Source organism: Chelonia mydas, chromosome 21 (genome assembly GCF_015237465.2).
Source record: "Chelonia mydas isolate rCheMyd1 chromosome 21, rCheMyd1.pri.v2, whole genome shotgun sequence".
Lineage (NCBI taxonomy): Eukaryota > Metazoa > Chordata > Testudines > Cheloniidae > Chelonia > Chelonia mydas.
In genome coordinates, this window is record NC_051261.2 from 1,544,845 (window position 1) to 1,559,064 (window position 14,220).

Sequence of the window (14,220 nt, forward strand, 5' to 3'; positions counted from 1 at the left end):
ACATCAATACTCACCACTTTGGCAGTTTTAGCAGGTGAGGGAGGACCTAAAGAAAACAGAGGAAAATATCTGAATATAAGAAGCAACTTTAATTATTAAGAACCCACTATTTTACACTGAACAGAGCCAATATGCTCAGCTCTTATTCTTGGCTTGCAACTGATCACTGTACATTCACTCCCCTTGTGAAGGCATAAGGTTTGCTATATGTTCTATAATTCTTTTAAAATTTTAAGTGAATATTTACTTGGCCAACAATATCAACTAGCAGAGGTCCCTTAAACTGCAACTAACAGCACTAAAATGAAACACCACACATTTCTCATGCTGCCAGGGCCTGTGGTTTGAGGATGCATACTCCGATTAATGTGCTGAGGCAAGTTAATGAGTTTGGCAAGTAGAACATTATTTACTACCAAAGAAATCTGATTTTTTCCCCTCATTGCTAGTCAAACTGGAAATGGTAACACTAATATTGTGAAGACTTTGGTGTCTTTGCAAATGTTAGGCATGTGTTTTGAGGTGGTTTTCCTGAGGCTGGAAGAAGAGCCTGAAAGGGGCTCTAAGGGTCACATCTCACCTTGCAAACAAGTTTCTATAATACAGGTCATCACTAACAAGGCTCTGTTATGCTTCCCACAGGGCCAACAATGCTGAATCCCTGGTAGCTTTCTAGATGGAGATATATTAATAAAAAGGAGATGTCAATGTGACAGTTGGCTTGTTCTTACAGGCTCTGACGCAAAAACTATTGAAGTCAATGGGAATCCATTTATTTGTTTACTGGGCTTTGGATCAGACCCTTGCCTATTCTTCTTTCCACATCACGTTAATAGGAATTAGGCAAATGTGTTACGTGTCTCTCTACTTTTAGTGTTTTGTTTGAGCAGTTGGCAGATATGGTTATAGTCACTAGAACTCATGGTCTATTCAGGGGTGGTGAGGGTAGAACGGGGCTTTCAGGATTGGTGACTAAACTGACTACACCAGCACAGTCCGCTCTCTCAGCACAGTGTCCTTCTTGCCCTTTATGAGCACTAGTCAGCATGGAAGAAGATACAGCTGAACTGAATTCTGCCCTCCCAGCACGCAGAAATGAACACTGGACTTGATTTCTGCCTCTCAGCAGAAAAGACGTAGCTTTATGCTGGCCTCCAGCACACTATCCACAGAGTATTAATAGGTAGTGAGCCTATACCTTACAGTAGGCCATAGAGGGGAAGTGAATGTTGTGTTTGTTTAGTCAGGAAAAGCAAATCAGATCAATCAGCATTTTTCCTCTGAGTGGAATGCTAAAATCTCTACAACACAGCAAGATGGGCATAAACAATGGTATGGGAATGATATTTTACTATGGTTTATCTGCCCCACTGAAAGGTGCTGTCAGGGTGTCCGGAGAAGCGGAGAGAAAAAAAAAAGTGAAGTAGATAAAAGTTTCTCAAGATAAAAGAAAAGATGCCCCATTTGCATAGAATGCTCACATGAAGAACATTCTAGAGTTCATTCCAATAAAACACCAGCTGCTCAGAAACGGAGAACAGAGACATCCCTTAGGAGCATGATCTGGAGAAGAGAACTGGGAAGGGGGAATTCTTGGTTCTCTTCCTGACTAAGCTGAATTACTGTGTGACCTCGGATAAATCACTAACTTCTGGGTCTCCGTTTGTTCAGAGGCACCAGGGGGCAGAAGGATTAATTTGTTAATGTGTGTAAACATCATTATTATGAATAATTAAGTGTTTTGAGATGCTTGGACAAACTAGGCCATATAAATGCAAAGTATTATTATGGTTACTGCATCTCATATCCTCAAAAAGGGCCAATTATTTTGTGGGCTAAGATTATATAGTGTGCATCAGCAGCAACCGCTGTGGGGGTCTTTGATAAAACAGCCTGTGCCCATTTCCTTTGTCTCTGTTGGCAACATAAAGGGTGAGGTAATGTCAGCAAGATATCTTATGGCAGCAAAATGCAATGTACTAAGTCACTATAAGTAATACCAGTATGAATATTCTCAGGAATCAAACAACAGATATAAAAAAAATAGAATAATAAACAAGTTGTAGAGGTCACCAATGAACTCATTAATAACCAGGAAACTGCAGAGAAAGGATCCTGTCTGGCAGCCATCAGACTGAGCCTTCTGGCAAATGCACGCTAATTACCAGTTAGTCTATGGGGAGAGGAGATGTTCCGATCTGCAATGAACGGCAATTAAGAGAGATAAATACACACAAAAAGGAGAACTTTCCAGAGTTCCAGGTGGCAAGGCCAATATTACCTTAAAGATGCTTCCCTCCAAGACACCTGTGATCACCTTCATAGTATAAGCCAGAGTCTCTGGACCACCCTCAAAAGGAGAAAGAAAAAGCCCTATTCCCTGCTATCTTCAGTTCAGACTGTGGGATGTGCACCTTTGCCCTAATATTTCCTGAAGAGCCAGAACAGACTGCATTCAGCAGGAGTCTACAATCAAATCTGCAGTAAAACATAAAACTAATAACATGCTCAATACCAGAGGCATGGTTTACAGCTAGAGCAGGGTAGAGAATTGAGCTGACAGCCCATTTTCTACTTTTTAAAACTTTGTACAGTGCTTAGATATCACTTTCTAAACACCTTCATATTAGACAGGATAAATTATAATAAAGTTTCATTCCTACCCACCTCCCCTTAAGATAAGAAGTGGGACATCGGCTCCCACTGGAAACTGCTTCAGCACCTCCACCACCTGCAGATGTGTCAAGTTCTGCACATTCTGATGGTAAATCTCTTGGATTACATCCCCCTTCTGAAGGCCAGGGCACCACTGGCTGTCTAAAATCATCTTCACTTTTTGCCCTGTAGGGCTGTCTGCAATTGCAAACCCAAATCCTTTAGGGCCCTTGACCAGAGGAATTGTGATTAGTTCTGGCTGGGAGCCTCCTGAAGAGGATACGGATATCCTCTGTTCCTTTGGGTCCATGGAAGGGCTGTTCAGGCGACCATTAACCAAAATGTGACCCGGTTTCCCATTTTGGTCTAAAATGACTGTTCCAGGTATTAAATCTTGGCTGGTTATGCAGATATCTCCCTTGGTCATTGGCTGGCCATTGATGATGGGTGTAGCTGTAACGATGTCTACAGCAGGATCTTCATTGTCGTCAGGAAGCGGGTAACCGCGACACAAAGTCATATTCACATACTGGTTGACAGGAACTAGCTGAAACATCTGAACAACATCTGCATGGGTATGGCCAAGGACACAGCTGCCATTTATGTCTACAATGACATCACCTGTTATAAAAATGAGTTCAACATCATTAAAATCAGAAACTAAACCATATCTACTTTTCAAATATTCTAATCTAAGGCGCAGAATGAAACACTGACCACCCCCTTAGTAACTACAAAGCAAGTTTATGGGCAATTATTTAAGATATTAATGAATAGGGGGTCACGTCATTCCCCTTAGCCATGTACTACCAGAAGGCTAAGATTTTTCTCTTAGTTGAAATATAGACTACTAAATTAAAAAGACACTCTTCTATATATATTAAATGTAATCTGCCAAAGATTTAGAGAATGACACTATATGGGCCTCAGAAAAGGAAACAGTGCATACATTAGTGCAAGTAGCTGTCTTATACTTTAATTCATGTTATACAACAGTCTAAACTCAATCCAGGATGAATCAGATTTTTTTTTCTGGTTTCTGTTGGATTGGCTAAACTTAAATTAAGATTCTACACACAGTTCCCTGAGTGCCTCTCTAAATTTTGTATTTTGCTTTTGCTTTGACTGAAAATACATTCTCATCTGTGCATATTAAATAGCAGCAAGTGTTACATCTTGGAAGTCTGTTTCAGCATGTGTACATTGTTGAGCATGGAAATATTTCCAGTCAGTTGTAAGGTAACTCCCTTCTCTTCATGTGCCAATATATATTTATGCCTGTATCTGTACTTTTCATTCCATGCATCTGAAGAAGTGGGTTTTTTACCCATGAAAGCTTATGCCCAAATAAATCTATTAGTCTTTAAGGTGCCACCGGAGAGACTACATGGCTACTCCTCTGACACTTAGGCTTCTTTGTCTCCAAAATAATAACTCTTATATAACAATAATTACAATATGTATAGACATACCATTTTTCATATGAAGATCTGAAAGCACTATACAATAATGGTAAGGTACTATCCTCATTTTTACATATTGGGAAAATGAAAGACAAGAAAAGTAGCTTGCCAAGGTCAAAGAACAGGTCAGCAGCAGAGTTACGAATTAGTTACTAAGTTCTTTTGTTATTTGAATTAGTATTAAAGTTGTTAAGTATAAAGTTATTTTCTTACCAGAACAGTAAGAGTGGTTATCCAATACACAGAGGTATGGGAACACATCTTAGTGAAGGCAGTATAAATTATAGGCTCCAGAGACAAATTTAATTAAACCAATGTAACTAATATCCACAATGTGCTTAATTCCTCACATTGTGCAGGGTTTTCTCACCTCTCCTGCCTCCCCACTTGCCCATTCTGTGTTGCTTTATTTATTCCTACTGCTGTTCCGCTGTCAGTTTTAACATTTGGCATTTTACTTTTGGCAGCGACCATTCACAACATAGACCTGGATCCAAATTTGCTCTCAGGCAGAGAAAATGCTCTGTTTTTACATTACATGTATACAGGGAGCAGAGACCATTCAATAAATAATGCATCCGATGAAGTGAGCTGTAGCTCACGAAAGCTTATGCTCAAATAAATTTGTTAGTCTCTAAGGTGCCACAAGTCCTCCTTTTCTTTTTGCGAATACAGACTAACATGGCTGCTACTCTGAAACATTCAATAAATGAGACTGAATAAGTCTTTATGAAGCTGTTTATACAGAAGAGTATATACTTATGTATAGCTATACAAAGCAGAAGTAGAGCTGAAATAAATGGTTACTTTCCAGGGAGAAGGCCATATATTCAGAAGTGTTAATGGAATAAATACCACCACCTATCTATTATATAGCACTTTTCATCAGCAGATCTCAAAGTGCTTTACAAAGGATATCAGTATCATTATCTTCATTTTACAGATGGGGAATATGGGGCACAGAGCAAATGTGATTTTCCCAAGGTCACCCAGCAGGCTAGAGGCAGAGCCGGGAATCAAATTCAGATCTCCCAAGTCCCAGACCAGTGCTCTAATCACTAGACCACATGCAAGCCATAGGACGTGTTTCATTCAAATAACTTGGTAATTGAATGCATATTGCACTTATATACTGACAAGCTGTTTTATACTTTTTTTTAATTTAAATTAAATGAGAGAGAGAGAACTTAAGAAAAATGGAGGAACAAGCAACACAGCCAAGGAAGATTTAAGGCAAATGTTTCCACAGCCCTCTTGTAAGCAATTTAAATATCCAAGAATAATATGCAATGTCACATAAGCCCGCTGTTATGTCATGCATGGTTAAGATAAACCAGAATCTAAAATTAGAAAATCCTGCAAGAATGAAGAGCAGCTGCGACCCATCCCAGCCCCAAACTGGAAAAGGAGAGTAGAAAAAAAAAAAAAATCAAGAATTGAAAGAGCAAATGTTATTAGTCTTGAAGTCACCCCAGTCCTTTAAAATGGTGATTAGTGCATGTGCCTTTGAAAGGAAAAGGCTGTTCCTGAATAATTTTTTTGTTTCTTATAAAGGCCACTCAGGGAATTCGTTTTTTTACTAGTATTCATTGTTATTTATTAACCAGGGCTTACAGAAACTGAAAATCAAAACCTACTTCCTTGTGATCTTTTCCTTCATCGGGAGGTTTCGTGGCCAAGCGCTAAGCTGCACATGTGTACATAGATTTGTTGTTATAGGGTCATTTGAGTGTGTGAGGCTGCCGACAACAAATTTTGGTTTTCCTAACAGAAAAGTTGAGCCTTAAGCATTTATGTGGGAACCAACCCTCTTCCCGCTCAATTAAAACATATGTATATATATTTGTACAATTTGTACTTTCCTTTTTCTTTGCAGAAATTATTAAAGATTTTAAGTGGACACTTCAGGATGCAAAGGCCCAGGATTGCTCACGCTACTGAAAGTGCTATCAAAATATCTGACGCTGCCAAGCAACTAAAAAAATGTAAATAGGGCATGTGGCATCCAGTACAATGTCTGCCTGGCAACAGACCAGAAAGACAAGATGGGTAAGGTAATATCTTTTATTGGACCAACTTCTACTGGTGAAAGACAAGCTATTGACCTATACAGAGCTCTTTTTCAGGTCTGGGAAAAGTACTCAGAGTGTCAGAACTAAATACAAGGTGGAATCTTAACTAATTAGCCTCTTACAGTTTGTATGGCAACTTCCACCTTCTCTGTGTGTGTTGTATGAGTTGTAACTCTAATGATACCCTGTTTGGGTTCCAGTGTGGGTGGGAGGTGATAACTAGCAGGGTGCAGTCAGAGGGTTTTTCCTTCCTATATTGACGCAGATTCTCTTGGGGTATTTTGTGATCTACTTCTCTGGTAAAGTGTTCTTGCTTGATGAAGGTGGTTTTAAGGGTGTTAATGTGTGTATCCAGGGCTTTCGCCTCAGAGCAAATACTGTGGTATCTAAGTGCCTAGCTATAGATAACAGATTTCTTAGTGTCTCTGGGGTGGTTACAGGATCTGTGAAGGTAAGCTTAGTGATCTTGGGTTTCTTCTATATAGTTGTCTGTAGGGTCCCACTGTTGAAGCTGATTGTGGTATGCAGGAAATTGATGCCGGTGAGGGAGTGTTTTAGAGAGAGTTTGATGGATGGGTAGTGGTTCTTGAAGTTGTAGTGGAAATCTATGAGGGCGCGCAGCTCATTGCGCAGAGGATAAAAATACCTTTGATGTATCTCAGGTGTATCATTCGTTTCATGATGCATTTGTCCAGAAATTCTTCCTCAAGGTGGTCCATAAAGAGTCTGGAATACTGGGGAGTCATCCTAGTGCCCATGGCTGTTCTCATGGTTTAGACAAAGTGTTTGTCGTTGAAGGTAACATTGTTATGAGTGAGGGATGTGTTATGAGTGAAGGATGAAACAGATGAGTTTGCTGATGTGTTTTGGGTAGATATCGGGGACAGGAAGAGATGCTGTCATTGTGAGGGATGGTGGTGTGTAAGGAGATGACATCCATAAAGGCAAGCATGGTATTCTGAGGGAGACTGTTAACATTGCAGAGTTCCTGTAGGAAGTAGGGTGTGTCCTGGAGGAAGCTGGCCCTTTTTGTGCTGAGTGGATTGAAGATGGCTTCTATGAGTCCTGATATTCTTTCAGTAAGAATGCTGTGGCGAGATATGATGGGTCTACCTGGGTTCCCAATTTTGTATTTTGGGAAACACGTAGAAGGTCCCTGGGATAGGTTTCTGGAGGACGAGGTTGTAGAGTTTCTCCTGGGAGTTGTTTGGGGAAGGATTTGATATCCTTCAGTTCCTGGTGAACTGTAGTGAGGGGTGGTTTTCGAGGTCTGTATAGTAGGTGGGGTCAAAGTTGTTGGCTGGCCTCACGGACAGTCATCACAGTTCAGAGCTATGACGGCACCCTTTTTGTCTGCTGGTCTGATCACTATCTGGTGGTTGGATTTCAGGGACTGTATAGCTGTCCTCTCCGCAGTGGAGAGATTGTGGTGGATGTGATCTTTGTTAAGGATTTCAGTGTCAATTTTTTTCCTGAAGCAATCAGTGTAATAATTAAGTGTGTGGTTTCATCCACTGTGGGGTGTCCAGTCAGATAATTCTTTTTTTCTTCTTACTGTTGATGGGGATGTGGTAGGTGAGGGTGGTGGTGTCATTATTGTGACAGAATTCTTTGAGGCAGAGTCAACGAAAGAATTCTTCTAGCTCTCCACGTTAGTATGGTACCAGGTTCTGCGGTGGGGCAGTCGTTCAATCACTTGGGGAGTACAGATAATTTAGCTCCAGTTGCATAGTCTTAATAAATCGATGATGTTGGGGTTTTGTATAGTGTCCATGTGGGTCCTGGTGCCATGGTTTTGCCCAGTGTTTGTGTTCTGTGGGTTGTGGAGTTGTTGTAGCTGGTTCCACTCTTTGTTTCTGTGCTGGACAGCTGTCACCAGGTTTGGGTTTTTTGTTTGTTGTTTTTTTAATTAATAGTTTTGGGTTTCTTTCATGATCTCCAGGTAGGTTTCCTGATTTTTTCTTTCCAGTGTATGGGAGTATGTGTTGATTTCTTGTTTGAGGTGTCCCTTCTGGAGTACGTGAAGTGCAGGAGATGGTTCCTCAGTTTTTCTGAAGACCTTCTGCAGAGCTGTTCACTACATACAACTCCAAATATAGTGATCAGAGGGTTATAGATAGCGAGACCTCAGGGGAGGATATTTTGTTTCTTGCGTTTGCTCAGGAAGTAGATGTCGATGTTAAGTTTTGCTTCCTTTTTCTTCATGCTGTGGAGCTTGTATTTCACGGCAATGGACTAAGAACTTTATGATGGCATCAGTATTGCATCATCATGGAGGGGGAAATATACTTAAATAGAAAGAGTAAGCTATACAAATTCTGTTCCTTTATTAAACTGGAGAGACAGTAACATAACCTACAGCTGTCAGTTCAAGAGAATTCATCGTACAGGGATGTGCGCATTAAAGACACGTAAGCACAGACATTCCCTACAAATGCCTGCAGCTGATGAGAACAAGTGCTGTCCACAAAACAGGAAATCCTTGCTAAGTCACTTCAAACATAGCAGAGCACAGCGTGTGATTTGCTAGAATCACCAACGTTTATCTTTACTGCACATACTGCGCAGGAACCACTCTCACTGCAAGTGTTGTCTACATGTGCTTTGAGCGCTTTCTTTACTGGATTCCTTGCCTTACAAATGCCTGGTAGGAAAAACTGACAGATAAAACATACTGCAGGTGGATTAGCAGCAATGTATGGGACCACTAGAAAGTAAAAGCCACTGAAGTGACACGGATTTTGAAGAAGTTTTGTTAAAGCATAGGCATCACATCCAACTACCAGCAAAAAACTCTTGTCTTATTTATAGCCTTTGAGCTGAAAAATGTTGCTCAGTGATTGACAGAATTTGTGCAATGGAAATGAAACGCAATGTTCCACTAGATCTTATTCTCCAGACAGCAGCAGCAGCATACAGAAAGTACACCCCTCTCTTTTTTTGTTTAGAAAAGTGTATTGCCTTTATGGAACCAAAGTAGAGTTGTGAATGATGCATGGACTGAAAAATTCCTACTCATTACACAGAAGGAATAGCTAGTAGCATCCAGTCCCTGCTGTCCTTGCTTCTCCTGTCTTCTCCATACAGAAAGATAAGATGTATAGTTTACACACATCTCAAATACTCAGGACTAAACATCTCACTAACACACTAAGTTTCTCACACTTTTTTTCACAAGTATTTTTTTTATATTTCCTTTTACCTTTGCCTTATTTCTTCCTCCCTTTCACACCAAGGTTGCCACAGAAAGGAGGAGTGAGAGAAGAGAGCACCCACTGTTCTGTGCATATCAGCATGTCTTCCCAAGCTCTGCTCCCTCTGCAAGATAACCTCCACATCCTTAACACACTTTCCATCTATTTTACATGTTTAAGAAGGGCTGTGAGGTTCAGTCGTTAGAACGGAATCTATCCTTGTCTCTGCCACTGACTCAATGGGCGACTTAGGCCATATGACTCCACCTCTCTGTGACCCACATGTAAGACGAGAACAAAACCACTTAACGGGGGATTTGTAAAGCACATGGAGATCCTTGCAAACATGGTGCGGCACGACTGCAAAGGATTATTATAAAGTTCAATTTTTATTTTTATATTTTAATTTTAGGAAATATTTTGAATGATTCTAATGATCTGGCATACAAACATAGCTGCTGGCAGTGGCACATCAGCAACTTCTGAAACTAGCCCTTAACTTATCACCCTTGCCACGGTCAGTTTGGACAGATGTTGGCTGAATGAGTGGGGTGGGTGTAGCAAAATGGCCCACTGCTCCCAAATCTGGGGAATCCAAAACTACCAGGCACTTCCACCGGTGACAGATAAAGGTACCCTGTACATGGTATGAGTTGCTCTGAATATATTGAATGAGGAGCCTGGGCCTGCGGTTGTTAGTCAGGATAACTATCTGTCCACGTAAAGTTACACTTATGGAAACAATGCAGATACAAGACAATACATTCCATCAGAGAGGCTTATGGAGAATACTTGGTGTCTGTGGTGGTCTAAAGTCCCTAAGGCTGATGATTACAAAGGACTGGCCAACAGATTGTAGAGACAATGATTCAAGAAAGAATGGTGAAGTGGTTTGGGCATGTTGTGCAGATGTCAAAACCAGTACTCTTAGATAATGACAGGTTTCAGAGAGCAGCCGTGTTAGTCTGTATTCGCAAAAAGAAAAGGAGTACTTGTGGCACCTTAGAGACTAACCAATTTATTTGAGCATAAGCTTTCGTGACCTACAGCTCACTTGATCGGATGCATCGGATGAAGTGAGCTGTAGCTCACGAAAGCTTATGCTCAATTAAATTTGTTAGTCTCTAAGGTGCCACAAGTACTCCTTTTCTTTTTGTACTCTTAGAGAAGCCCTTGACTGCATACCACTTGATGGAAGAAGGAAAAGAGGAGGACAATAGATAACACATAAGAGAACCATTGAAAAGATGTCATTGTCATGGAAACGGACCACAATGGTGCCAGAAACATAGCACTAGATGTACAGAAATGGAAACACTGGGTTGCCTCGTGTCACAAAGCACAGGAGCAACTAAACTAATCTAAACAATCCACTGCTCCAATGGAAGGCCAGTTACTTGGTGACTGGAGTTCCTCAAGCCTCTCTTGGCAAGCAAATGAGTTTGAAGCTCGATCATTAAGAAATCTAATCCAGGTTAGAAAACAAAATTACATACTGATACCAACGGAATAGTCACACAAATTATTCACCTTGTAGCAATAATCATTTGTTGAAAAGAACGGAAAACTCAAGAAAGTATCCATATTACTAAATGTGTTTAAAATGGTAAAAACTGTACACTAGACAAAACGTATGAATTTTATCGTATGTGGAAGCTAGACTTTCCAAGAATCCTAAAGAAGACTGTGGTGGTCTATAAAAATCAACATGTACGATGTAATCTGTACATGGCCTACATTACAAATCTAACTGATACCAAATACCAGAGCAGTGATACTCACACCTCGGGGGTTTAGGAGCCACATTAACAATCAGCATTACCCACAAGAACACAGTAGCGTAAATTCATTATTTCATTTACTATAGTACTATAGATTCATATTTAAACAGTATAATGGGGGAAATACATAGTTTTTATGTATTATATATATTTATTCTAAGAGCAAAATGACTGACCAAGCATTTTATCAATTACAATTAGTTAATAAGATAGTAAAAACATGCTGATTGGTTAATAATTAAAGCAGTGTGTTTTAATATGTGCTGCAAAGAGCCAATTGCAGCTTGCGAGCCTCAGTCTGAGTATCACTGTACTAAAGGCAGAATCACAATAGTTTAGCTGTGACTAGGCAACATACATACTAGGCTGAGAAGTATACAAAACAGGCCAAATCATCGTAAGAAGCCAGTCCAATATAATGTTAAAACTATTTGAGAAAATCTCTTTACATACTTCTCCAGATTCAGTAACTATTTTAACAAAACTAATTGTCTTTGGATTATTATTACATTGCACACAGCCTCAGCATCAAAACCCTGGAAGCTAAGACGACTCAAAAGAAAGAAACATTATAGAACAGCATAATTTCAACCTTTTAAATTCTCAGCCTACCAGCTCCAATTTTATTAGGAACAATTAACCATGATTGGCAGAGGAAACTAAGCTCATGAAACAAATACTGTAAAAAATAACTCACATTATAATTTATGCCATGACAATAACACACATAAGCAGCAAGGTTTAACATTCATACTACCATCACCTTGAGCTAGCTCATTAAGGACTACAATGTAATAAATATTTATTATCCAATTATCCCTCCTCTACTCTGTTTGTTATACTCATTTGTAGAGTCTTATCTTAAATTAGATCATAAGCTTTGGGGGAAATGGACTGCTACTTTCTACATGTGTTGCCCAGCACAATGGAGCTCCAAACAGGAAGTACTGACACAAACAAACAATAAAATGAACACGATAGGTTCAAGGAATCCTTCAAGTGGCCCACTGGTGGAGCTTGACAATAATCTTTTGTAACATGCAGCACAAGATTTGCAATAGACAGAACCACTGAACTCTCACAAATTTCCAAAACATGGATTTGTATTAACATATTACTTCTTTTCTAATTGAGGGTTTTGGACACTGCATAATATTTTCCCCACTCTGATATACAACAGCTTCAGGTAAAAAGAATGTTTCAAAAAGAATGTCTGCAGGTGGAGTCATCTAATTCCCCATGGCCCATCAACTGCTTCCCTCTCTTTTGGCCAAGCAGCATCACTTGAAATGGAGAAATGCTACTTCACCTGGTGCAATTTTCCCATCCTGCGCAGCAGGTCCGTCTTTCAGCACATTCTTCACCTGTAGGAACTCATCAGGTCTGTCTCCACCAATGATTGTGAAACCAAATCCCATAGTGCTTTTCTTCAATGATGTCCGTAAGAGGGCTCCTGTAAGTTGGGTTGGATCTCTGGTGAAGAGTGACTTCTCTGGTTCTGCACCTAAAGAGAAGTCAATACATTTAGTCTGGATAAGAGAAGACTGAGGGGGGACATGATAAGAGTTTTCAAGTATGTAAAAGGCTGTTACAAGGAGGAGGGAGAAAAATTGTTTTTCTTAACCTTTGAGAATAGGACAAGAAGCAATGGGCTTTAATTGCAGTAACGGAAGTTTAGGCTGGACATTGGGAAAAACTTCCTAACTGTCAGGATGGTTAAGCACCAGAATAAATTGCCTAGGGAGGTTGTGGAATCCCCATCATTGGAGATTTTTAAGAGCAGGTTAGACAAACACCTGTCAGGAATGGTCTAGATAATACTTAGTCCTGCCATGATGCAGGGGACTGGACTAGATGATCTCTCAAGGTCCCTTCCAGTCCTATGATTCTATGATCTGTCATCATCAGCAATTCTGCTAAGAAATGACCCATAAGTAAGTCCAGATAGTTTAACAAGGTAAGAAAAAAGGGTGGTTGAAAATACCCAATTCGCATGACTGTGAATACACATAAGGTTGCAAAACAGGATGGGGCAAGAGGAAATTTTTGAACATTTAACCAAAACCACCAGCAACTTCTGAAATTATGGAAGAGTGGAAAACAGGCACCTTTTCACTGTAAAAATCAAATGACAGTTTTGAAAGGACTAGAGGTTGAAAGTGGGTATGGTTATAACCACTGTGAGGGTTAGTGTCTGTACTCAGTTTGAAAAAAATTGGCTTTGATTTGACAATGTTAGGAGCATTTGAAAATTGTGTTGGAGCATGCATATTCCTTAGTAAGTGTTCAGGCATGCATTCAGATGTGTTGTGTGCATATACACCACAAGAGTGCATTAAAACAGCTTTATAATGCTTTACATGCACAAAGCACTTTACAAAGGGTAGTTAATCCCTGCAACACCACTGTGAAATAGGTAGCTAGGCCACTGATATTATCCACATTTAACTGTTGGGTTAAGGGAACCGACAGGTTAAAAGACTTTCCCAGGCCATAAAGCAGAACAGCAGCAGAGCTGGAACCAGAACTATCATGTCTCCATTCCCAGTTCCCTTGATTCTGCGCTCTAATCTCTTAACAAGGCCCAGTTCAAAACTGGTAAGAGCCAGAAGCCTAACAGTGCAGTGCGGCTGCTTCACCCACACCCTCTGACTGGCTCTCCCAACTCCCTTGCTGCCTAACCAAATGGAATGTTCAAGCTGCTGATGACTACCAGCATTAGAATGGTTTAAGCTGCTAAAGCAACTTTAAGGTCTTAGATCAGTTTCAACTGCAAAAAACATTCCAAAACCCCCACAATTTTTTTTTTTGGAGGGGGGGGGGGGAGACTACAAATGGTCTGGCCAGGGGACAGGAAACACTAATATTGCCTTAAGGAATTAATAATGCATACACACTCAGATATGAAGATGCATACTCAACTTGCAATAGTCAGACATTAGTTGAGCTTTGACCAACTGCAGCCTGTTAAGGCTATATGTGCATAGTTTACTAATGATGGTGACAGACACAAGCTGACCTAAGCTGACTGCTGTCTGCTACAGAACCAGTAACT

The 14,220-nt window shown here is 40.2% G+C and overlaps 1 protein-coding gene across 5 annotated transcripts in view; it reads right to left on the reverse strand.

Annotated features, from left to right (window-relative positions):
• Nucleotides 1-14,220, reverse strand: part of MAGI3 (membrane associated guanylate kinase, WW and PDZ domain containing 3) — a 200,753-nt gene that overhangs the window by 41,591 nt on the left and 144,942 nt on the right. For 3 of the 5 annotated variants that reach the window (XM_037884883.2, XM_037884882.2, XM_037884884.2), the window contains 3 exons: nt 12,475-12,669; nt 2,668-3,276; nt 15-46 (listed from right to left, as the gene is read on the reverse strand). In XM_037884883.2, coding sequence (XP_037740811.1) covers nt 15-46; nt 2,668-3,276; nt 12,475-12,669 — 836 coding nt within the window. The remainder of the gene's footprint in view (nt 1-14; nt 47-2,667; nt 3,277-12,474; nt 12,670-14,220) is intronic. The other 2 variants (XM_043533784.1, XM_043533785.1) reach the window with 1 other exon arrangement.